This window comes from Gossypium raimondii, chromosome 11 (assembly GCF_025698545.1).
Source record: "Gossypium raimondii isolate GPD5lz chromosome 11, ASM2569854v1, whole genome shotgun sequence".
Classification (NCBI taxonomy): Eukaryota; Viridiplantae; Streptophyta; class Magnoliopsida; order Malvales; family Malvaceae; genus Gossypium; species Gossypium raimondii.
In genome coordinates this window covers 58,452,022-58,477,566 of record NC_068575.1, presented here as the reverse complement: position 1 = coordinate 58,477,566, position 25,545 = coordinate 58,452,022, and the positions used below count along the sequence as shown (strand labels likewise).

Genomic DNA, 25,545 nt, shown 5'->3' with positions numbered 1-25,545 from the left:
AGTTTAAGAAAAGAAAAAACTTTAAAATATGAAACTACTAAATAAATCAATTTAATTATTATATATAATTTATCTAAATGTAAATAAGTATATGAAAATTTTAAAATTTTAATATATCTATATTTCTAATTATTTATTATATTATCGATACATTCTACTAATGTCTTCCAATCATTTATATTTTATCTCATTATCTCTATTACAACTGAATCTAAACACAAATCATATCATTAATTTTAATCTCGTTGTTATATTATTCAATCTAATCGCTATACTAACTAATTTCATTACCACCATTATTTTTAACTTCATCGAAATAAAAAGTCAGAAAAAAATCTAATTTTATAAAGTCGGAACGTTACTAAAATACAAATAATAAGCCTCGGTAAAAACAAAAGAAAGAATTAGTCTCCAAAAGTTCAATTAGAAGCACTTCATTTGAAATACTTCTGATTTCCACTAAAACAAAATGCATATAAACCAAAATAATGTAAATCTAAAATTCAAAGAGCTTTCAGTAATTTAAAGAAATTTTAAAGGTTAAAATATGTTGTTACTTCTATAAATTTCGAGATTTAGTTTGTATATTTTAAAAGTTTAAAAATCATTTTTCTATTTTTTCAATTTAAAAGCCTACTTAAATTATTATTGGTAGTTTTATTAAAATTTATTAACTTATCATATTTATTTTATTAATCATATGTCATATCATATGAAAGTAATCTAATCAAAATTTAAAGTTGACAAATTTTATCAAAATTTATTAATTTATCATATTTATTTTTTATTAATCATATGTCATATCATATGAGAATAATCTAATCAAAATTTAAAGTCGACAAATTTTATCAAAAATAACTTATGGTTGTAATTACTGTCATGAGATTTTTAAATAGAAGAAGTAGGAAGACTTAGGGTGGGTTTGGATGAGTGATTAGATGCTGTGCGGTGCGTTTAGCTTACTTTTTATCTCACGCTATAATATCGTAATGACCACTGTTTTTACACTAATCGCAGATAAACGCACCGTCCATCCAAACTCACCCTTAATTTTTAACATTCAAAATATATGGATAAAATCTCAAAATTTATCAAAATACAGGGGCTAAGACATTAATTTAACAACTTTAAAATATTTGAACCAATCAGCATCCCACTCATTAAATGCCGCAAAAGTTGTCGTACTACCATCTACAATAAATCTACAATAAACCATTTTCCCTTGCAATGAAATTTGACTTTAGTTTAAAAAAGTTGTACAATCACATCACATTCATTAATGGCATTGCTTTTTAACAATAAATTTTTAATGTTGGGAGGTAAAGTTGGAAATTGGCGCCCAACGCTCAGTTTAATCGAAGTAAAAATATTCCTAGCACTCATGGGCTTGTAGCTAAAGTAATCCGTATTCGGTATATCTTATAACATGTCAATTATATCTAATTCTACTCGTATAATGAATAATGTAATAACAATTTAATTTCCAATTATAGGCAATTTACAATTTATCATATTCAATTCATCAGTCAAATAATCATTTCATTTATACGATAGCATGAATCAATCCAATTCAAGTTCAATTCACATTTTCATCAGTTTACACTATTTTAATTTAGTCCCTTATATCGAAAATTAATATTTCCATGCCAATACAATTCATCTAATCGATCCCAACTTACCTCAATATCTTGTCATGTTATATAATGAAATTATGCAACAATTTAAACAATTTAAATTATAGAAATACAAACTAAAAATTTCAAATTATTCATCGACGGCTTAGAATATATATATGGTTTTATATTACCTGAAGAAAGTTTTTTTAATATTAAAATTGTTGCAATATATATATATATATAAGATTTTATATTACCTAAAGGTCACGAAAACCTCGAGCTTGCCTAAAGGTCAAAGTAGAAAGTTTTTTTTATTTTAAATTTTTAAAATAATAAATAATATTTAAATAATTTAATATAATGATATATGAAAAGTTAAAATTTTCTATTAGACTTTTTATTTTATGTAAGTTGTAGGTTTAATACTTGTATTTTAATTTGATTATTTTCAACCTTTGTAATTTTAGAAATTAAAAGCTTAGTCCTAGTAAAATGATAGCTATTAAAGTCATTGAGTTAAGTTTTGTTATTTTTAAAATTTGACATGACAAGCTTATTATCACATGTGTAATGTTATATTTGTTTGTTATTTTCACATATTACTCACACAAAATTAATTAATAGATTCAACGACTATTGTTTGCATTATGACTAAAATTTTCAAATTAAAAAATATAGCCACTAAGAATGATCCAATTGTTGAACGTGGACCAATTGTATAACTTTACGCATAATACAAGACTAATAACATAATTTAATCAAATAGATTTAACTATTACTGTTGGATCAGGACTATAATTTCAAAATTTAAAAAGTACAGGGGCTAAATTTGATTAAATTAAAATATAGGTACTAATTTCACAATTTACACGAAATACAATGTCTAACAGTGGAATTTGACATGTATGAAATATTTAAGCAACAGCCGGTAAAATTACCAAGAAGCCCTTGTATTCAGGGATGGATTGCATTTCGGCCCTCTGCTAAAAAATTGGGCAAATTAGTCATTATACATTTTGAAACATGCAAATTAGCTCCTCCATTAAATTTTATTTGTTAAATGATGATGTGAAACATTAATTAAAATAATTAATTACTAAACTAATTCTTGAACTATAGCTAAAATTTCATGTGCCACGTCATCATTAAAAGAGAAAATTTATCGGATGATTTAATTTGCGTGTTTCAAAAGGTATAAGAATTAATTTGCTCAATTTTTTTTAGTAGATAAGCCAAAATACAATCCGCCATTAAATGCAAAAACTTCCTTGATATTTTTACCCCTCTTAGTGTGATTTTTTTCCTCCAATGATGCTCTTATTTTCAACTAGAAATGTTAGGTTTAGCTAACAATTGTAACTTTAGTAGAGGTCAAAAGTATTCTTTTAATCTTCCTTTCATTTCTTTTTACTATTTAACTTGTAATTACTTTAGTTATATTTATTTATGTTTTTAAATATATTTTAAATTAATTATATTTAATATTTTCATGTAGTTAATTTATTTTAACAATCCTACCATCCATTCAAATGTAACTCAAGTCTCTAAATACTTGCAGAAATATCAAAAGCATTAACAAATTAAATAGTTGCTATAGAAAATTAAAAGTCCTATTATTTAGAAAGGTAAACAATTTTTCGATAATAATCCCATCGCGTCAAATGATATGTTTATTATACATGTGATGTGTATAACATTCTATTTTTTTAAAATAATTTGAATCACAAATATCATTATACATCAAAACTAAAATTATTAAGGTAAAAACAATCTCTCAACTTATTAAAGATGCATATGAGGTTATATAAAAGGATGACCTTCCTCATAAGCATTAATAAAAAAAATGTGGGATAATTTTCAACTCTAAATAATGATCTCTTGTCAAATAATGAATGATTAGATTATGGTTATATAAATAAGGATGGCTGTTTTCGTATTGATGAGGATAATTTCACTTTTAAAGCATATAATATATTATAATTAATTTTAACGCAAAAGTTTAAAATATAATTATTTATGCATGAAATAAAAGGTTGATACAATTCTATTTTCTACTTACAACTCGTTTAAAGCAGAGAGAATGTATTTAAACGCTCTCAAATGAACCTCGTTTTTATTATTATAACAATGATGTCAATTGAATTAAAACTCAATCGACAAAAAATATATATTTTATATCATTATTCCACATAAACATAAATATAAATTACATATTTGTGACAATAATCATGTGATATATTAATAGAATAATGATTTCAAAATTCAAATTCTAACAGTCTAATAAAAATGCGTCCTTATAAAATCATACTTTTATGAATTAGTTAGTGGGTTGAGATGAATCCATCATGGGAAAGGAGCGTAGGGATTGATATTTCTATAGGATGTGAAGTTTACCTCATCTCATTCTATGTATGAAAGTCTGGTGTGTATATATATAGTAAAAACTTGTATCCAGTAAATTTATAAAATATATATAAATTAAATGTGATTTTGGTTGAAATAGTAAATTTGATATATCAAAATTATGATATTTTGGATTTAAATGTAATCATATGTACGCATTTTTCTTAGATTTATATAATATTTTAAAAAAGTAAAAATAAAATATCTTAGTTTTACAAGTGATTTTAGGGATAGTTTTGTTATCGTCTTCTTTAGTTTGGTTAATGCTTAATTATTTTGTCGATTTTTGCTTGCCGCTTTGGATTATCTAGGATTGGTTTTCTTATCGTATTAAGTGCTTGCAATCACTCTAGATATGTCGTGCTTGAGTTGTGACAAAATCAATTATCAACATGTCATGATATTTTATTGATGTTAAGACTGAAACCTTTTTTGTATTGATAAAACTTAATCTTTATTATCCATGATAAGTATATGTTATTTTTTTTCGTAAATTGTATAACTCTATTTATGGAATGAATTAATAAATTTACTTTAAAAAAACAAAAACATAATAATAGTGAATAATTAATAACGTGAGCAAGACAGCTGTCTGCTTTAAATTGGACAATGGAGAAAATAATAAAACGTACTCCTCCTTGGCAGCCTGTAAAGGGTCCCTTATTATTATATCTAATTCCACTTTTCACTTTTACAGTTTTACCCAATTCAAATACCCTAAACATTTATTTTTCACTTTTTACACTCAATAAATAATATTAAAATTTGGTCCGTTCTTTTTTTTTATATAAATATAATAAACCTACTTTTAATTCAATTTTTAAATAGAAATTCCAACAGAGGTAGTTTCCTTGATTTTTTTTATTCTTTTATTGAATCGATGTTAGTTATTCTTGCTATCAAATTCGGTAAGATACTTTTATAATAGATGAAACGAAACGAATGGAGAGGTTGATATTAATAAGGACAAATTATTAAATAGTCACTTTTATTTGTATCAAGTTATATTTTAGTAATTTATGTTTGAAATGTTACGTTTTAGTCATTTATGATATCGTTTTGTTATGAAATGGTCATATTGCCATTAAGATCAGTTACCTCCCAAACGACAGTCAGACGTGATAGTTAAACCATAACATCTACTGTTAAAACATTATCGTTTTAGTTTCTTTTATTATCGGTTTGAGCATGTCATTTGTTTGTCACACATACAGAAAAACATGAAAAGATAGAACCATCTTTTTGCAAAAAAAAAAAAAAATTGAACCCAAAATTTAGGTAAAGAATAAAAAACTCATTACTTACTGTAATTCATGACTGGACCCTCTATTGAAACGATCATTTGTTCTTTCATTTTGAATAAAAAATCCAATCGGTTGATGGAGCACTCAATTTGATTTCTATTGTTTCGATTTAACAAAGATGGCTATGAAAATAAATGATTTTTTCAGTTAAATTGAAAACGAAAAAGAAAAGAAAAAGGAGACCAAAAGTTTTTTTTCCAATTCGAGGATTAATCTGGTGCATTGGTTTTGATTATTTCAGAAAACCAAAATAATATTTTCCTTTAATTAATTCGAAAAATTCAATTAGTTAAATTTATTTAATTAAAAAAATCAATTAATTTACTGGGCCAGGCATCTACATTGGCATTTAAAGCCCATTTTAACTGTCACGTTGGACTATCGTTTGAAAGGTAATTGATCTTAACAACAGAGTGATCATTTCGTAATAAAACGATAACATAAGTGACTAAAACGAAACATTTCAAATATAAATGACTAAAATATAATCTAAGATAAATAAAAATACCCTATTAATAATGCAATTAAATCGATAATGACAAAACGATCGGTATTAATAATATTAGCTTTGATAGTAACGACCAACATGTAGAAATATCCTATCATATCCTAGCTGTACTTTATTTACTTGCAGTACAAATTATATACATATACATGTATTGTTTGACTTTTTATTGAACCTCTGGTACTGAATTTGCCCAAAACCAGCAGCAGCGATCTACAAAGCATTTTTTTTTCCAGTAAAATGGGATTATTGAGAGCTGCTGGCGTGGTTTACAAGCCAGTAGAGCAACTTGATCTTGGTCCTGACAGTAACGAGATATATGTCGAAGCCGATATCAAAGGTTTCTATTTCCTCATTTCCATCCATTTTTCACCATTCATCATCATCATCATCACTTTTTTTCTTTTACATCAAATTCATATATATAGAGAGAGAGAGAGCGAGAGAGAGAGAGGGGTTTATTTAAATAGATAAAATGAAAGGCTTTGAGAAGCTTTGTCTGAATCTGAGAATTCTTCGAATTGTTTAAGAATCTCTTTTTACTGACTCAACAGTTGCTGAATCTGGAATCTCAGATGTTCTGTTTCTACTTAAGATAGCTGTCGTTGACTTTCTCCTTCAAAGTTTGCCTCCTTTTGCATGTATATATAATTTTCTGAATATGTATGTATGTATGTAGCTCCTCGCATGGGAGGATTGCTGGCAAAAATATTTGCGTGGATTCTGGAGTCAAGGATATTTGGAGCATTGGCGTTCTACATTTTGAAGAGGCTGAATCGAGTTCACAAGGTACACACTTATTGCCTTCATTCTCCTTCACTTGTTCTTTTTTTTTTTGTTCTTTAATTATTATAATCTCGAAGAAGCAACGCCATTAATGTTTCTGGTTCACTCATCACTATCATTGACTTTATGACCAACGCTCTTGTTGTATCTAGAGTTCTCTATGTGCCGGTACTAATAAAATTTTAGGTTGGTGCTCAATCGAAAAAAGAGTTTAAAATTTTGTTCAAATTTGATTTGAATAAAAAATCTAAAATTCTGATATGATTGCTGGTATTAATTTTTGTAATTTTATTTTTATGTAAAAATAAAAATATAATATATCAAAAACATTAAAATTTTTTATACTTAAATAATATTAATATAGATACAATTTAACAAGTAAATGTCTCTAAAATAATGGCAAAATCAATAATAAAATAAATAGTTATACAATATCCAAATAATAACAATAAAATAATAACACCATAATAATGAAATGACAGGAAACAATTAATAATAGTAACAAAACAATAATTTTTTCTTTTGCAAATTCGGGTCAACCCGGGCTCAAGTGAAAAAAACCCTTACTCGAAACCCGACCCGTTTTCTAAACGGGTCTTATTTTTTTCCCAAACACATTTTCTAGATTTATATTTTTGTCAAAATCCTTCTACTTTTCAAATGGGCTTTTGGACCCAATCGACTGGTTTGATCCATAGGCAAGTCTAGTGACTATGATAAATTTTTTTAGGCCTAATGATAAATTTGGCCACTAACGTTTACATATTTTGTCAAAATGATTCTAATTGTATTTTTGAGCCTTTTTTGGCCATCAACCTTTTTTTTTAAATTGCTTTTTTAATAAATTTGATGAAAATATTGTTAAAAAAGTTAACAGGATGATGTAGAATTTCATAAGTGGAATATTTTTAATGAGATGTAATTTATTACTTAGATAACCCAATAAAATAATTACATGTGAAAATAATAAAATATATAAATAATTCATGAAGTTTAAAAAATCTCTTAATTTAAAGAAAATAAACCTATGAAAGATTGAAACCTTAAGTTTATTCATTAAATCTCATTAAAATATTCCACATATGAAATTAAGAGTTAATTTTTCTTAGATAATTACGATTATTTTCTTTAAATTAAGAGTTTTTTAATTTAATGTATAATTTTTCTTAGATAAGTACATTTATTTTCTTTAAATTAAGAGTTGTTTTTAATTTAATGTATTATTTATTTTATTATTTTCCACATTTCACATCATCCCTATTAACTTTTTTAATGGTACTTTCATTGAATCTGTTAAAAAAGCATATTGAAAAAAGAACAAAGGTTAATGGCCAAAAAGGCTCAAAATATAATTAAGTCCATTTTGATAAAACATACAAACTTTAGTGGCCAAATTTGTTATTAAACCTTTTTTTATATGCTAAACTATTATAAATAAAACAATGTAATCTTATGATGAATAAAAATATTTGCATTAAAATTAAATTACTGTTTAATTAGCCACTTCATTGAATGCAAGTCTTGTTTTCTCTAACTAAATCACGGTTTTTTGTTTCTTATTTTTTCAAAATCCGTGCAGATTATAATTTATAACATGTTTAATACACTGAATTTGTTGCACTTTTATGTACTTGCAATGCACTGATATGAAGAGAATCATTCAGCCATAAAAAGAATATGGTATCTTCGATCCCTGAAAAAAGAACATAGTGTTTTTGTGATGGACATGGTTGTTTGTTTGGTGTTTATGGTTAATCTCTTACACAACATGTTTTACTCTTGTGCAGTTTATCTCGAATGCAACGGTGGAGGAACCACCCATGTTTGTTCCATTGCATCCTTATGTTGGTACGCATGCCTTAGATCAAACATATTTTGGATACAACTCATAGTCCTTGATCTTTATCACATTAGAAGTTGGATGATTGGAAGCATTGTAAAACTAGTTAACCAATGAATCAAAATATCGGCTGCCGTTTAGTGATTTATGAATTTTCTACAACTTCTGTTTGCAATTACCAAATGCTGGAAGTTTCTTATGCTTCAAAGGTGTTTGATGAATTGTTAAAGCTTCATCTAGTGGACTGTTAAGGGAACTATAAGGATGTTCATTATATAGTCAAGTTCATGGGATGCATAATTTGAGGTAGAAATAGGTCACAATAACTGGGGGAAATATCTAGCTATAGGGATGATGTCTTCAGAATGGCATATGTATGTATTTATGCTGCTGCTTTTTTTTTTGAATTATAGTTCTATGAGCTTCTGTTTATATCCTTTCAAATTATTAACTTCTAATGTTGTGTCTAATTTGGTTGCATCAACACAGACCTTGATGAGCAAGAAGTCATAGAGATTGATTCTGATGCATCTCCAGCAGAAAGAGTTCAACAAGCTATGAATTGCCTTCCTTTAACCTCAGAGAATTCACTAGATGCTTTCAAATTCAGCTGTTTCCGGCGTTGGACAATAGCGGATTATTCAAGAGCCTATAGAAATGGGGAAATAACTCCATTGAAGGTACCACTCTTGGTTACTTAGTTTATTGCATGTTGTCAACATCCCACTAATATTTGTGATTAGGTTTTCACCTAAAGAATGATTATTTGTGATTACATTTCTATCATCACGGAAACCAATTTTCAATTCTGCAGATTGCAGAGCGGTTTATAGATGCTGTTCATGAATCTTCCAGTCGTCCTTTGTCAATAGCCTTCTTCATTAACTATGATGCTGAAGATATCCTAAGGCAAGCTACAGAATCAACTCTTCGGTATGAAAGAGGTAACCTTTTACAGTAATTTAGTCACATTACATATCTTAATGTGCTTTCTTATTGAGACATTGTTGTTTACATTATCATAAGGAAATAATCATATTCAAGCATACTTCATCTTTCTTATATTCCATGCGAAGATCAAAGTGAAAAACAAGTTAGCTGATTTCCAAACTTAGTAGAAGTGGACTTCCATTTTCATATAGAATCTTTTTCTATTTGCAATATCCCTTTGTCAGTTCCGTCTAATAGTCATACAGATCTCATTGTTCTCTTATTCAGGAGCTCCAATATCTGCTCTAGATGGAGTTCCAATTGCTGTCAAGGATGAAATAGATTGTTCTCCATATCCAACTACAGGTCACCTAACTTCTTCAGTTGCACATCAATTCCTTTTATTTAATGGTTATTCTTTGTCCCTATCTCAGTTCTTATTCTTATAGGAGGTACAAAGTGGCTGCACAAGGTTAGACCATGTACAGGCGATGCATGCTGTGTTGCACGACTCAGGTCCTGTGGTGCTATACTTGTTGGAAAGACTAATATGCATGAGCTTGGAGCTACACCAAGTGGGATAAATCCCCACTATGGGTGGGGATTTCTTGTTGCTTTCCTCTTTCATAAACCAAACTTACAACTAAATACTGTAACATGTTCCTTTTGTGAATTTTGCAGGCCTCCGAGAAATCCCTATGATCCCAGCAGAATCTCTGGTGGTTCTTCTAGTGGATCTGCAGCAGTAGTGTGTGCAGGGTTATGCCCTGCAGCCCTTGGTGTGGACGGAGGAGGTAAAGTTTGTCATCCTTCATCGAAAAACAACCGAACTTTTAAACTTAGGATCAATAGCCAACTCTTATGATTACATAATCAACATAAACACTAAGTCTACGTAGATATACTTGTAAAAGTATAGACAACAAGTATAGAAATAGGTGTGCAATAAATTCCACCTTTTAAACTTGTCCAAGGTAGCCATGGTTGAATGCTTTCAAGTTTCATCCCTGAATAGATTCTTTTGATTCTCTTGGACTGAAAACCAGAGGCGGACCTCATTAGCGCCTAGCGGGCCCTTGGCCCCCCACCCCAAGTTTTTGAAAATTTTAGTTATACCCTTAAAATTTTCTGAAATTTTAATTAGGCCCCTCAAATTTTTGAAAATTATTATTAAACCTTTGAAATTTCAATTAGACTATTCAAATTTTTATTTTTTATTGTAATTTTTCATAAAACCTCTAAAATTTTGAAAGTTTTTAATAGACCTACCAAAATTTTTGAAAAATCTCACTAAAACCATCAAAGTTTTTAAAAATTTTAGTTAGGCCCCAAAATTTAATGCCAAGATCTGCCACTGCTGAAAACTCAGTGATAAATATCCAAATTAAACCTTCAAGACTGCAACTATGGTTAAATCCTTTATTATTACCTTCAAAATGGAAGAAGTGTGGAATTCTTAGTCATGTTTTTTGAGTGATATACTATTGAGCCTGAGAACTGAATAGTTTAGCAATATTATAACAACCAATTAGGAGTAACAATTCTTTCATTGCCGTAACGAGCAGCTATGCACTATCATCTTTATTTTATCATCCTCTATGTACTGTTCATTCATCAAAATTGCAAAAAAGGCGACAGAAAATTTTGCCACGTGAATAAGTTCAAAGGACATACGCACTTCATATTTGGTTTCTGTGTAGGATCTGTGAGAATGCCTGCATCCCTTTCTGGTGTTGTCGGGTTCAAACCGACTTTTGGACGCATTCCTCATTCAGGGTGAGAACTTGTTTAGGTAAAACAATTCTTTGTGTTCAATTAGGTGTGAAATATAACCAATATCTAAAAATGTTTATCATGTTTCCAGTGTTCTTCCTCTGAACTGGACAGTAGGAATGGTTGGAGTACTAGCAGGTACCTTAGAGGATGCATTTATTGTGTAAGTTTTCTCTCCCTGTTTTTTTTTTTTTTTTTGGAATTGAGAAGGCCGCAAACAGGGAATAAGGAAGTGCTTGCAGATGGGATTCAAACCTGAAACCCCTAAACTGTTAGATGCCATCTCTTAAAAGTGATTGCATGAATCAATGGGACTAAGCTTCGAGTTTATATATATCACTGAATTCCATTGACTTTCATAGGCTACATTGTTAGTTGTAGATATGACTTAGATTTGTTTTCTGTTTTCTGTTCTCAGTTATGCTGCTATTAGTGGTCATCTTCCATCACATGAGCCAACCACTTTGCCTGTGAGTACCAGTTATAGAGATTCACTAAAAATTCTGGGTATTAATTGTTGTTTTCAATGCACAGATCATCTTTCTTTCAGGAGAAAGCTGATTTTGATATCAGTTTCTGTGCCAAACCGATTTCTCATACAAGCATATTTTTTTTTCTTTTTTCTTTAGTGTAAATAAACATTTTGAAACTTAAAACTGTAAGTATAAAATTCTTTGATATGAATTTGCCTTTTCTTTAATTATTTTGATTTTTTATGACTTGAAGCTCTAGGAACATAGCGATAACCTTCGTTGGTTGGTTTCTAATAATGACTTTGTGATGTCTTCTTTTCACCTATATTTCCAGCACTCTTCATCTTTTTTTTTTTTCTAAAATATTCGTATTTAATATTTGTGTTCGAGTTAGACCTTTATATAAGATATAATACTCAAAATATATCGATTTTTTAAAAGAAGTTTAGACATATTCATTTTAAACACATACCATATATAACACTCACTAGGTAAGTCGTATGAGTAATGTATCTCTTCATACCATAGTAATTTTACAAGAGAATCTAAGTTTGGATAACTTTTACTTATCTTCTTTGGCGTTTGGATAACCTGCCAGCCCAAAATACATTTTCCGTTGCTGAACTCCACAAATCCAATATCAAACATCAAGCTTGCAATATATGGAGAGGTAAGCGATGAAATTATATGATCACTTAATTGGAGTCCATTTTTTTCATCAATTATAGCTTAAAAAGGGTTAAATTCTAATTCCTTCTATCCTGTTTTTTTCACCAATCGGCTCTATTAGTGGTTCAACGATTGCAACGAAGAGATCAGATTATGCTGCTCTAATGCTGTGCAATTGCTTTGTGAGCGTTACAATTGGAAGGTAATTAGCAATGGATTCTTTCTTTAACTAGTACTACCCATTTTTGTATTAAAGTTGTTAACTGGTGTTATCACACATCTGTTAAAGATCGGTTTCATCAAAGCCCGAGTTTTGTTCTATTGTTAGGAATCTCTATTTGCTGTCAATTGGTTTTAGATCGGATGCATAATATGATATCAAAAACCAAGTTTTTTTAGTTATATATATTTTATATAACCAAGTTAGACTATTGTAGCAATAAATTTCCCTCTTGTTAAGACTGTAGAGGTTACCATACCAGAGCTAGAAGTAATGCGCCTGGCACATTATGTGACAATTGGTTCCGAATGCAGTACTGCACTGAGTTCTCATCTGGAAAATTTGTATGTTATATTCTAGACTTTAACCACCATGTTATATACTCTTTATATTCATGATCTCCAGTATTTTAAACTATAGATTCTGACAATATAAACTTTTTCAAGTAGGGGCCGTTCAGAATTTGGATGGGATGCAAGAGTAGTAGTTGATATATATGGTGCTTTCAACAGCAATGAGTATATAAAGGCCCAGAAACTGAGGTAAGCTGTCCCCCCAAAAAAAAAAAAAGATGTCATTTATAATATAAACTTCGTAGGGGTGAGCAACCGTCTAGGTTCACCAATGGATTAGGATCAATTGTAGAGTCGTTTGGTGATTTAATAAGTTATTCATGGTCTGATTTTTTTTTTTTTTTGGATTGATACTTTTAAGATGGTGTATGATCTTAAACAAAAATTTACAAGAACTTGAACTTATAAATTTTGAATATTCTTTTAATATTGATAAATTGTGGTTACCTATTGTAGTTTTATTTTGATATTGGAACATCATGTTTTTTTTTAGTATATATTAAAATTAAAACTAGCCAAATGATTTTATGTTGGATGCGTAACATGATATTAGAATTCAGGTTTTATTCTATTATTGTCCCTTTCAAGTTTGTCATGCGGTGGGTTCTTCGGTCTTCCCCTTTGCTTGCACATGATGGAGATCCATTACAGTTGTTAAGCGATATTAAATATTGGGCGTCCTATGGTCTTATATTAAAATTAGGCCAATCCCTTTATTATCAATAGGTTTTAAGTAAGATGCTTGACTACAAATATGCAGGTACCGCCATATGCAGATTCATAACAAAATTTTCGCCAAGGCAGATGTCATAGTTACTCCAACAACAGGGTAAACTCTTTTTCACTGCAACAACTTGCATCTATTCTTCTATTTTACTTAAACTTCCCACTGCAAGACCTTCTCTTGCAATGCCCAAGTTTAACCAGTTTTCTTTTCTTTCAAAACAGTATGACTGCATACTCAATATCTAAAAACGCTCTAAAGACTGGTGAGCTTGACTACGTAAATGGAGGTAAGAATTTTTTACCTATTTTCCCCTATGTATTTTGTGTTTAAATCTTCATGCTTTATTAGCACAATCAGTTAACGAAGTGAAATTAATCCATCTTGTTATTTCAGGTACCATTATTCGATATCAGATAGCAGGAAACTTTTTGGGACTACCTGCTATTACTGTCCCTGTAATAACTTATTACCACTTGTCGCTTATTTGAAAATTTATGCAGTAATTAATGTCTATCAGCTTCACTGAAATGGTATGATTCTACTAATATCAGATTCTCCATGTATACTTTGATAGGTTGGTTATGACAAAGCTGGTTTGCCAATTGGCCTTCAATTTATAGGGAAGCCATGGTCAGAACCCACTTTAATGCACCTTGCATTTGCAATGCAGGTAGGCCACTTATATTTTTTAGTATGTTAATGTATAAATTGATCCCTAACTATACACCTTTTAACGATATGGTCTCTAAAGAATTTTTTTTTCAAAATCAGGTACCTATGGTTTAATTCCATCGAGCGAATTTAACACAATGGGCTAATGCGATTGTATAAATTGCTACCCTGATTTAGTTGACCTATAATAAGTTGCCATGTGTGAAGTTAATACCATGTCTGCATTTAGAAAAATATCTGTCTTGATCCATGACAAATTAGTATTGATCAACTCCATGCCATATCGGCAATTTGCTAGCAATACAAGTTCTGGGACAATTATTTAAATTTTCTCAAGTACCATATTGTTAAAATGTATATAGTTCGTGAGCCAATTTGCAGGTTAATCCTTTGGAGTCAATTTATATATTCAACCCTAAGTTCTATGTCAGGACTAATATGAGTTTATGTATATAGTATGGCTGACAAACAAAACATTTGTGGTTGTAGGCATTGTGCATCACAGATTACAGAAAACCAAAGGTTTTCTACGACATACTTGGTAAAAAGTGAAGAGAGCAGAGCAGAATTCACGAGACACCAATATTTTTGGCCTTCAACATATACCTTCTATTTCTCTTGATGGAATAACACAGTATTGCTTGATTATTTACAAGTTGCCATTGTTGCTATGATATCATATCATATAGGCTGCTGCTTGTACCATCTCATTTATATCAATAGACTTATAGATATCTGCATTTGTCAAAACTGGTAACAGGTTTAAATTAAATTAGATTTTTCTTGTTTCATGCCTCTAAGTCTTTATGCAGTTCTTCTGGGTTATGAATTATAACAACCATATATGCTAAAGAAACATTGAACTTGTGGCACAAAAATTTGATTTTTTTTCTTCTAAGGATGTACTTGGACCCATTTCCTTCCATATAGGGGCGAAGCCAACAAATTTTGTTTGGGGCTGAAATTAAATTGTAATTTTTATGATAGTAAAAATGTAATTTTACTATTTTAATAGTCTATATATTTATAATTTTTAAAATTTCAAATTAAATTTTTATCATTTTTAAGGGAGGCCACAGCGTAATTTTATTTTTACTAATTTAAAATTTAAAACTTTTTTAAAAAATCTAAATAAAAATTCTTTTATTTTAGGTGTCGAGCCCCAGCCGGTCCTAGCCATGCGGCTGCTTCCACGAAGAGAATTTCTTTTTTTTTTTTGGTAAATTTTGAATCTTATACACAACACATTGAAGAAGTAACTAAGGGTAGAATAAAATCTAAAATTTCAAAGGCATTTGGAAACATGGAAAACAATGCTATTTATGGTTGTATTTTGATATTCTTTCATTTTTGTCTAAATAATTAATAATGTCATAAATGGTCCTTGAAATTATCAATCTATTTATATTTGTAGTATTTAAGATTCATTATTCTCTGTTGAGTCTTTAAAGCATTGATATTACATCAATTAAATTCTTTCATCTACCTAATGTTAGCTTAAGCGTTAAATGTCATTTGAATTTGACATAAACCATTTTAAAATATGTAGATCAAATTTTAAACATATGTACACCTATTTATAGGTAATTTAGGTCTAACTTACTAAATAATAGCACCATTAAGATTTAGTAAGACTATTTTTTTATAGCGTGTCAAATTCAAATAATTTATGTGATAGGTATATATATATTTAAAATTTGATACATTTAATTTAAATATGCTCTACATTATATTTGAGCTAACATATATCTCCTAATTTGATGGCTAGAATGATGAAAGAAACTAGATGGATACACTATTAATACTTTGAGGACTTAAATAGAACATTTTGAATTTTGGGATTGATTTAAAATCTAAATAATAATTTAGGGACTACTAATAAAATTAGCCCAATTAATTAATGAAATTGTAGCTTGTGATTGACAGTTTAATTATAAGTGGACGAATCAAATATAAATTCAGAGTTCAGACAACAATGAGGCTGAAGCCTTGAAACCATCCACCGTGGAAAGGGAGAGGGAGTGGTCAAAGAGGGAGGGCCACTCAAATTCCTAAACCCTAATAACCTAAAAAGCTTAATTGATCGATTGGCCTAAATTAATCGACGAAATGACCAGCCAATCGGTGTCTCTCCCGCCGGCATCCCGCCGGAATTCTTATAGAAGAGGTCCTTCTGCCCCTGAGAAGTCTCACACATCCGACAATGCCAAGCCGACTTCTCCTTCGTTAGTTTCCTTTACTTAGTATTGCTTTTCAATGTTCATTTTAACAAATGTTGTTTTAGTTAAGGTTCAAGATCGTTCTTTGTCAGTTCTGTTGGTGGTGAGAGGACGGTGAAGAAGCTGAGGTTGTCCAAAGCTCTCACCATCCCGGAAGGAACCACTGTGTCGGAGGCTTGTAGGCGGATGGCAGCTCGTCGTATGGATGCAGTGTTGCTCACCGATGCCAATGGCTTGCTCTCTGGGATCATTACTGGCAAGGTTTTTTATTTAGCATCTCTCGACTGTTTTATTCCTTCCTTGTTCTTATTGTGTAGTGTGTAAAATTGCAAATTTATGTATGTATAATTTCCAGGACATTGCCACTAGAGTAATAGCAGAAGGGTTGAGGCCGGAGCAGACTGTGGTATCTAAGATAATGACATGTAGTCCAATTTTTGTAACGTCGGACTCTTTGGCCATCGAGGCACTTCAGAAGATGGTTCGAGGTGCTTGATTATGTTACTTTTTGCACTATAACCCTTCTAAAACTGGATTCTATTTTTGTTTAGAAATAATTGGATATATCTTGGACAAAGAAAACCTATTCCAGCGTTGGTTTTGACGGCATTTGAAAGGAACTTTGGCACGTTTGTAAAGGTTCAAACTCAATGGTAATTGATTTTCTTAGAAGAAATTTGAATAGAGAGAAAGGGACTTGCAAAAGACTTAGGGGGTTGATGGAGTGTTGGAAGAATATTATTGCTTTCTTTTAGTTCATGAAACTCATGTTAGCTAATTATCTGTGAGAAAGATGTGTGACAAAGCTAAGGTTTGGTGTTGAATTTAGATTCTCATGCAGGGTCTTCTATAAATGGTTTGACAGATTAGATCTGAAATTATCTATAATCATCAAACATTAGGCTTTGGGTTTAACCCTTGGACCAAGTGTATGAGTTTACATAGTGGGCTGAACTAAGGTGACTATTGGAATTTACTAAAAGTTTAGCTTAATTAAAAGTATGTTCTATAATCATCACACATTAGGTTTTGGGTTTAACCCTTGGACAAAATGTATGAGTTTACGTAGTGGGCTGAACCTAAGGTGGCCATTGGAATTTAGTAAAATTTTAGCTTAATTAAAAGTATGTTTTATGGTTTTATATAGTCCTCAATTATCAGTGTGGTTTTAAATAGTCCAATGTCATTTCTGGATTTTCCTTTGTCAAAAGCTATTGTACCATTTCTCTAAGCAATGGTGAAATTGCAAAGCGTTGACTTGATATATGCCAGAGCTGAACTAAGGTTGATCACAATAGCAGTACTTGTTTAAAACTTTAAATTCTATTGTACATGCATGTACTAAACCTAAGTAACTGGTTCTTTTGACAGGTAAATTCAGGCATCTTCCTGTTGTGGAAAATGGTGAAGTCATTGCCATGCTGGATATTACAAAATGCCTTTATGATGCTATCTCTAGAATGGAGAAGGCTGCCGAGCAAGGAAGTGCAATTGCTGCTGCAGTGGAAGGGGTTGAACGCCAGTGGGGAAGCAATGGTTAATTTTTCTTCTATACTAATGATCATAACATTCTAATGATTCAAGGCCACTGCATGCATATATGTGATAAGCTCTCGTTGTTGCCTTTGTTGTTCCAACAATATTCACCAATATAGACACTTACTGGCTCTTCTTCATAGCTGTAAATGCATGCAAACATGATCATTCATTCATTATTATTATCATCATTAGTTTTTTTAATGGCATTTATAACATTCTAATGATTCAAGGCCATTGCATGCATATATTTGATAAGCTCTCGTTGTTACCTCTGTCGTTTCAACGATATTCACCAAAATAGACACTTGCTGTCTCATCTTTGTTGCTGTAAATGCATGCAAACATGATCATTTATTCTTTAGTATCATCATCATCAATTTTTTTACTGATGTATGTGTCAATAAAAATAGATCACTAGCATTATTTAATATCCTTGTGTGTGCTTACATATATCAACCTAAAGTTGGCACATGAAATGACAAGGATTACACTATTTCATGTTCTGCTTGAAAATTTGGTATCTGATCCAGTTAGTTTGATTCAGATAACCAACCTTTTCACCTGATACTATTATAGATTTTGATGCTTTAGTTTGTTGCTTTTTTTTCTCTGCATTAGATGTGAACGGGTACATTTAAAAAAAAAAAGTTTGGCTCTTCTCAATATGATTTCCTGTTTTAATGTGCTTATTTTGTTGTTTTATGGACTAACTCTTGTGCTTTATTGCTTGGTGCATTGGTTGTTATACCTGCTAGTAGTTTCAATTTTTTGGCCATAAAGCATGGTTTTATATTTTTTAGCACATTACATTTTTCAGTATTTAAACTTTTTGTGTGTGCTGTTTTTTTAAATAGAAGTTAGTTACTAATGGTTGCATAATCACTAATAAATGCTCTACTTGGTGGCAAGATTCCAATTTATTGTCTAGCCTTAAACCCCAGTTGTGTGGTTGAGATTTGTAGTTGATTTAGGTTGCATTGGCATTGTGTTTGCAGTGCCAAAAGCTGATTTTTGCCCATCACAACCGCAAAACACTCTTAGGTTTTGCTCAAAAGTGCTTCTGCACCACGCTTCTTGAGCCAAATACTACAGGTGCTTTTGTGGTTGCTGAATGCACTTTTGAATAGAAATGACTCAACTTTCAAGTTTTCCTCGCCATTACATGTATATATTAAGAAGGTTCATATATAATATCAAAGTGCGTCTGCACAAACTTATATGTCTATTACATATCTTTTACTTGATGAGTGATCAAGGGTATAGATTAATGCTTGTACCATACAGATTGAAACCAGTTATTAGTTGTTTTGTTTGTCATGTTTTATTTCAGCACCATATGCCTTCATAGAAACTTTGAGGGAGCGGATGTTCAAGCCATCCTTGTCAACTATAATTTCTGAAAATCCGAAGTATTTTCTTCCGTCTCAGTTGTCTAATGGCTTGTTATATACAAATACAATTTCCTAAATACCCTTGCTCGTTTTGTTATTGGTTTTACCTGTACTGGTATCTTCTTCCTTTTCCAGGGTTGCAATTGTTTCATCATCAGATCCTGTCCGTGTTGCTGCAAAAAAGATGCGGGAGTTGCGGGTTAATTCAGTTGTTATGATGACGGGGAACAAAATTCAGGGGATACTAACGTAACCTTTCTTATGAACTGATTAATATTAGCTTTTGAGATCTTTTGCACCGTAACATGTATTTGGTGTGGATTTAAAGGTCTCTTTCAATATTTTTGCAATTACTAACTTTACTACCCACTGCAGTTCAAAGGATATCCTTATGCGAGTTGTGGCACAAAATCTCTCCCCCGAGCTGACTATGGTGGAAAAGGTTCACTCATATACATTTGATTTGATGTGCATTTGTTTAAAAAATTGTGTATTTGAATAAAGTTTACAACTGAGTTTCAACTCTGCTTTATGCATAAATACATCAGCAATATAGTGAGCAATTCTATGTCTGTAATTAGTATGCTTGACAATTTTCATGAATAGATTTTTATCTAAGAAGTGCATCTTGATACCGTCTTTGGAAGTATACTATAAATTGTTAATTTGCATATAAATTGTATTTGTGGCTGTTGAAAGTTCATTTTCAGGCTTTCTAAATACCATTTTCAATTGATGTTTTGAGAATTGGTCACTGATTCTGTTTACTCAGATACCTTTACTTTGGACAGTTACAGTGTTTATGTCGCATAGTTTATTATAAACTCTGCAGTGATACTTAAATTAAATTAAATTGGAAGTTTGGAACATGAACATGTTTGATTTCTTTTAAGTTTTACCTATTTCTCAATTGCATTATCTGATCTTGGAATAGAATGTGCAATTTTGTATCATGTATTCTTGACATTAGATGGCCCCAAGACATAACTTGCAATTTTTTAGCATAAATGGTTTCTGGTTATAAGCTTTTTTGTACTTTCATTTTGTATGAAGAAGACTTTTGATACTTCGTCATGACATTATCTTTTCTTTATCACTCAGGTTATGACACCAAACCCTGAATGTGCAAAAGTGGAAACATCAATCCTTGACGCACTGCATATAATGCATGACGGGAAGTTTTTACATCTTCCTGTTCTAGACAAAGGTGAGTTTTTGTTCTTTCATACATTTTTATGATTACAATTTTTTCATGTTGATGTGTGTGGAAATGGCTGTTGTGCAGATGGAACTGTTGCTGCTTGTGTAGATGTTCTGCAGATTACTCATGCAGCAATTTCTATGGTATGTATTTTATGCATGTTTATATCTATCAAAATCCTTAGGTATTTCATGTATATGAATTGGATGTTTAGGCAATGGCTATTAGGCATAATGGGAAGATGTAGAACTTTGCTCAGCTCAATTCTTTTCACCCCAAGTGTCCAGAGTTGGAAATATTTTTGTCAATAGTTATAATCCTTGGGTCATTATATGTTCTGCGGTGGACTATATAGTTGACAAGATGAATTAAATTTCATTATAACAATTAAAAAAAAAGAGTTGGAAAGCAGTATTTCCATGTACATTATATTTTGTTGAAATCCTTAATATTTAAAATTTGCAAGTTTTGAAGGTAATTATGAAAACTACTTTTATTCTTACTTTTTCTTTTGTGTAAGTCCTAGTACTAACCTTCAAAACTTTTTGCCTGAACTTTCTCAGCCCTTTCTGAACCTCTTACTTATATCGATGGCTATATATAGATCAATACTTCTTGAGTTGTCGGGATACTTGTACATACAGAAACATATAGGTTAGTCCTTCTCAAGTTGTTGGATAAGGTCTTGACTCATTCCATTGCACTTGGCATGTCTACAGTTTTGTCCGACTGAGCATAATTCACCAGTAACAAGTAAAAAGTTAAAAGACAAAGTTCCCTATAATATGGTTACAAATATACTGTGTAGTATTTTCTTATTTGAATCTGGCCGCTATTATTCCATAATTTGTTTAGCTTTCTTTATATTATCACACGAGGATGTCAAACAGCCCCCCCTAAATTAAATTTTTATTTCTGAAAATTTGATCTTTTGAAGGTTGAAAGTAGCTCTGGAGCTGTTAATGACATAGCAAGCACAATGATGCAAAAATTCTGGGATTCTGCCCTTTCTTTACAGCCGCCAGATGATTATGACACTCAGAGGTAAACTCATTCAGTCTCATTATGGTCCCAACATGTTACACTGGAACCAACCTTGCTGAATGTACATTTCAGTGAAATGTCTGCAATCTTGACATCAGAGGGGGCAGATGCTGGAAGGTTATCATCCTATCCTTCCCTTGGCCTTGGAAACTCATTTTGCTTCAAATTTGAGGATCATAAGGGTCGTGTACATCGATTCAATTTTGGTACGTAGCAATGTAGGTCAATATACTTGCTAAAGAATTTGACCTGAATATTATAAATAAATGCCATTTCATACCTATAAGCACCAATACACTGATTTCCTAATCCACACCTGGGCTTTATTATTGAAAAGAAAGATATAATCTGCAGTTGAATATGATAGTAAGCATGTTTGCGGGCTTTGCTATTATCCTTTTTCCCATGATGTTTCATGCATGCAAAAATACCATATTTATATTTTTTTCTCCAGGTATTGAGAATTTAGACGAGCTTTCGTTAGCTGTTATGCAAAGAATTGGTTCTAGTAATGATCATAGTCATCCTCAGCTTCTGGTGAGTTGATTATTTGTTTATTTTGTACTTCACTTTCTGTGGTTTTATCAAATTTTATTGTTTGTACTCATTCCCTTTTTTTTCTCTCATTTTTATATAGTATGAAGATGATGAAGGTGATAAGGTTTTACTCATCACGGACAGTGATCTTATTGCTGCTGTTAACCATACTAGATCCCGAGGACTAAAGGTAACTCACTCTCTGTATTTGACTATTGGTTCTCTCCTGCTGGACCATCCTATTTTGTCTCTGCTGCTGGTTTCCTTGGTACTTTTTAATGAATATTTGCACAGATAAATTGCATTATTTTTCATTGATTTTTCACTTTAAGAGGACAAGTTTATGGAGCCCAGCTTTAGGATTTAAGGTTTTCATAATTGAACTTGAATCTGTGAGCTGTAGTTCATTTCATTCGTATTGGATCTTTATTGTACTTGGTTGGTCATTGGCTAGTGTGATTTTCTATCTAACAAGGCTCAAGCTAGTTCTCAACTTGGGCTTTGAGATCAAACTCTTAAATCTTAACGAAGTAATGAAGGATAAAAAAAGGTGGAAAAAATTGTTGATATGAGAAATAAAGAGCCAAAATCGGAAAAGATTGTAGTTACTCCTAATATATTGTTCTAAATTTATTACTCTCTGTTCCTGTCTTACAGGTTTTAAGATTGTATCTGGATTTTCCTGATTCCTCTCAGCAGATAACATCACAATCAAGTGTAACAGCCGCGAAAACTCGGTGGGCCTCTTTTCACACAGGCCTATTGGCGGGTGCCGTTGTCTTAACCAGCATTGGCGTGCTTGTGTACTTAAAGCGCTCAAAACTATGAGGTTGTGCCGATTTTATTTAATAATCTGTCATACATCACAGCATTGATTATATAACTAGGGTAGGAAACATTGAACTTTTCAGACTAATCATGTTCGAATCATCAATTAAGTTGAAGGGTGTTTTTCTTTGAAGAAGAATAAGATCGACCCAAGAAATGGCTGGCCGATTGGAGCTGCTGTTGGTGTACGGTAGCAGGTTTGATACTTCAACTAATTTCAATCCATTATGATGTACAATTCATTTTTGTTTCACATGTAACTCACAATAGTAAACAGTCTGTATGAAAATGTAAGCATTTTGTATACTATTTTGACATGCATGGTTCTTTTAATGACTAAAGCTCAATGAAGGACTGCCCTTTACTAATTTTTTTTTTTTTAGTAGTTTTCATCTTAGCATTTTTATGAGCCGGAAAAGCTAGGTTAGGATGTGTTGTGATAAAAGCAGAGTAAATTGTTAGGTCAAATGGGGTTATACTCCCGTACCATCTCTAACCCAATAAAATCATGCCAGGTTAATATATGAAAAAGTCCCTTGACTGGTACAGTTTATTCAAATAAACCTCCATGTCTTTGATGCATACATGTAAATAGTTGGCATTTTATGAAAAAATGCACAAGTAAAAAACGAAATATTATTTTATTTAGAAACATGTTACAGGTTTAGTGGTTATAATGTATTTATTAGGAATGTCTATCTAAACGATCAAGTGGATCTTATCACTTGAGGTAATGCCTCCGGCAAAGATATTTACTAAATTTTCATCCTCCATACATAGATAAAAAAGAGACGAATTTTAACAATGAAACTTTGGTAGCCCTTACTTCAAATGATCTTTAAAATTAACTAGTAGGAATTTTTTGTGTTAAAACGAAATGAGATGCTAGCACTACTAATAAATTCAAACGTCGATTTTATTTAAAAAGATTTATTTATCGTCTACAAATGAAAAAATAGCAAATAAATGAAAATGAAGGCCACAAATTAATTCATAACTTGTGGCATTGTGTTTGGACGAAGGATAGAGTTTTCTTCTTAAGATCATGGAGAACCAACATATTCTGTTGTTGAATGTTGCCCAAGATCGATATACCATTTGAACGCCCCATTGCCAAGCAAATCAATCCCATATTCGAGTCAGCAATTACATAATTCTCTCCCGGTAAATCCAAATCTGCTCCATCGAAATGAAATATTAATTTCGGAACCTTTACTTCCGAAGCATCTGACGGCAAGATGAAGCAAAGCTCGAGCCCCGTTGAACCTGAATTGTCAACGGGAAGCTTCATTTGCTTGATGAATCTTTTGCTGAGCACATTGAAAACGCTTTCTTCAAGATACGTAATGGTGGTGCCGGAATCAATAATTAAGCCGCCACTGCCATCATCTTGGAATGCAAAAGTTGATTCGTTGAAAGGCAAGCGAGTTCCTCCAACTGTAATTCCTTGGAGTGAAAGGTAGTAAAAAGATGGCTGCAATGGATTATGTATCAATGGTGTGGTCTTGATTGCACCCAATGTGCGATTCACACTTGCAATAGATCCCATCAAAAGTGTACTTTTTTGGGTCTCATCGAAGGGTGTTAGGCAATAAGAGAACTTGGGTTCCTTCAGTTGCGAAACTAGGGACAGTGGTCCGCGCCCGAGCCCCACCAGGCCAGCACCTTGTGAAAATCCCTCCCCATCGTTTTCTTCTCCGCACCCAAATCCGATATTCGGAACCGAAACCTTGCCGAATGTGAATGTTTCAGTAGCCATCACCCCTTGTGTCGAGGAATAATCACCGTACGAATACACATACTCACATCCATCACCGCATGTTTGTTCGGGTAGTGCCGCACAAAGGTGGCTAGAGCATGACAATTTAGAGAAGGTAGAAGACAATTTTGGATCGAAGATCGGGGTAGATTGTTTAAAACATTGAGAACAAGGCTTGCATTGAGTCCATATCAAATCACTACCGGTGTCCATGACCGCGGAGTAACTCTTCGGTGGTGTCCCAATAGATAAGTACATTAGAAACTCGCCGTTCCCCGCAGCAACAGGCGCCTTAACCACCGATGATGAACTGATGGCTGTCGAAAACATAACACTCAACCTCTGGAGCCTGCGTTGCCCACGCTTTATCCCACGTTGGATTCGTTCCCATTTGGTTAAATTCTTGCCCGAGTCAACGTGCTTGAGCATGACCCTGAACCCGTCTTCCACCTCATTCCGGCGCTCGAACCCTCGTCTCGACGTCGAAACAGCTGGCGAAACATACAAGGCAACTATTGCTAGTGCTAAAAATAAAACACAACACAAAGAATATAATGAAGCCATGGTAAAAGAAAAATTGTAAAAGGAGAAATGGGTGATGGGGTGAATTACAAAAGGTAATCAGTGAGATTAAGGTTATATAGAAATGAAGAGTGGAAATGGTCTTTACATAACACAGTTAAAACAAAGGAGTAGATGTAGGGAAATAGAAAAAGACTAGGAGAGAGCGTTGAAGAGAGACAATGTAGGCAATTT

The 25,545-nt window shown here is 31.8% G+C and overlaps 3 protein-coding genes across 8 annotated transcripts; 2 read left to right on the top strand and 1 right to left on the bottom strand.

Moving 5' to 3' along the window:
* The first annotated feature begins 5,978 nt into the window (after nt 1-5,978).
* On the top strand, nt 5,979-15,066 carry LOC105802341 (fatty acid amide hydrolase). Of its 2 annotated transcripts, none has more exons than XM_052624315.1 (20): nt 5,979-6,168; nt 6,508-6,617; nt 8,402-8,462; nt 8,944-9,134; nt 9,269-9,398; nt 9,673-9,750; nt 9,834-9,981; nt 10,066-10,178; nt 11,085-11,160; nt 11,249-11,320; nt 11,576-11,627; nt 12,229-12,300; nt 12,421-12,501; nt 12,760-12,863; nt 12,966-13,061; nt 13,633-13,701; nt 13,821-13,885; nt 13,993-14,054; nt 14,174-14,269; nt 14,761-15,066. In XM_052624315.1, the coding sequence occupies exons 1-20, from the start codon at nt 6,069-6,071 to the stop codon at nt 14,821-14,823; spliced, it is 1,839 nt and encodes a 612-aa protein (XP_052480275.1). In that variant the 5' UTR covers nt 5,979-6,068; the 3' UTR covers nt 14,824-15,066. The 2 variants fall into 2 exon arrangements, with proteins under 2 accessions (XP_052480275.1, XP_012489374.1); XM_012633920.2 differs by having other exon boundaries at nt 5,981-6,168; nt 12,969-13,061.
* A 1,175-nt stretch (nt 15,067-16,241) lies between these two features.
* Nucleotides 16,242-23,398, top strand: LOC105802342 (CBS domain-containing protein CBSCBSPB3). Of its 5 annotated transcripts, none has more exons than XM_052623969.1 (15): nt 16,242-16,496; nt 16,583-16,751; nt 16,846-16,978; nt 17,862-18,026; nt 19,360-19,438; nt 19,556-19,669; nt 19,796-19,862; nt 20,522-20,627; nt 20,706-20,764; nt 21,559-21,665; nt 21,738-21,871; nt 22,120-22,202; nt 22,303-22,392; nt 22,860-23,031; nt 23,168-23,398. In XM_052623969.1, the coding sequence occupies exons 1-14, from the start codon at nt 16,381-16,383 to the stop codon at nt 23,028-23,030; spliced, it is 1,593 nt and encodes a 530-aa protein (XP_052479929.1). In that variant the 5' UTR covers nt 16,242-16,380; the 3' UTR covers nt 23,031; nt 23,168-23,398. The 5 variants fall into 5 exon arrangements, with proteins under 5 accessions (XP_052479929.1, XP_052479928.1, XP_012489376.1 ...); XM_052623968.1 differs by having other exon boundaries at nt 23,165-23,398; XM_012633922.2 differs by having other exon boundaries at nt 23,142-23,398.
* A 140-nt stretch (nt 23,399-23,538) lies between these two features.
* On the bottom strand, nt 23,539-25,379 carry LOC105802343 (aspartic proteinase nepenthesin-1). The gene has a single exon (XM_012633923.2). The coding sequence runs from the start codon at nt 25,351-25,353 to the stop codon at nt 24,022-24,024; it is 1,332 nt and encodes a 443-aa protein (XP_012489377.1). The 5' UTR covers nt 25,354-25,379; the 3' UTR covers nt 23,539-24,021.
* Nucleotides 25,380-25,545: the final 166 nt, after the last annotated feature.

Bases quoted from the DNA above. Each gene is read 5' to 3' on its own strand.
- LOC105802341 (XM_052624315.1), top strand. From the start codon at position 6,069: ATGGGATTATTGAGAGCTGCTGGCGTGGTTTACAAGCCAGTAGAGCAA. The intron at 11,628-12,228 runs GTGAGTACCAGT...ATAACCTGCCAG, and splicing joins ATGAGCCAACCACTTTGCCT to CCCAAAATACATTTTCCGTT. The intron at 14,270-14,760 runs GTAGGCCACTTA...TTGTGGTTGTAG, and splicing joins ACCTTGCATTTGCAATGCAG to GCATTGTGCATCACAGATTA.
- LOC105802342 (XM_052623969.1), top strand. From the start codon at position 16,381: ATGACCAGCCAATCGGTGTCTCTCCCGCCGGCATCCCGCCGGAATTCT. The intron at 19,863-20,521 runs GTTCACTCATAT...TTTATCACTCAG, and splicing joins AGCTGACTATGGTGGAAAAG to GTTATGACACCAAACCCTGA. The intron at 22,203-22,302 runs GTGAGTTGATTA...ATTTTTATATAG, and splicing joins ATAGTCATCCTCAGCTTCTG to TATGAAGATGATGAAGGTGA.
- LOC105802343 (XM_012633923.2), bottom strand. From the start codon at position 25,353: ATGGCTTCATTATATTCTTTGTGTTGTGTTTTATTTTTAGCACTAGCA.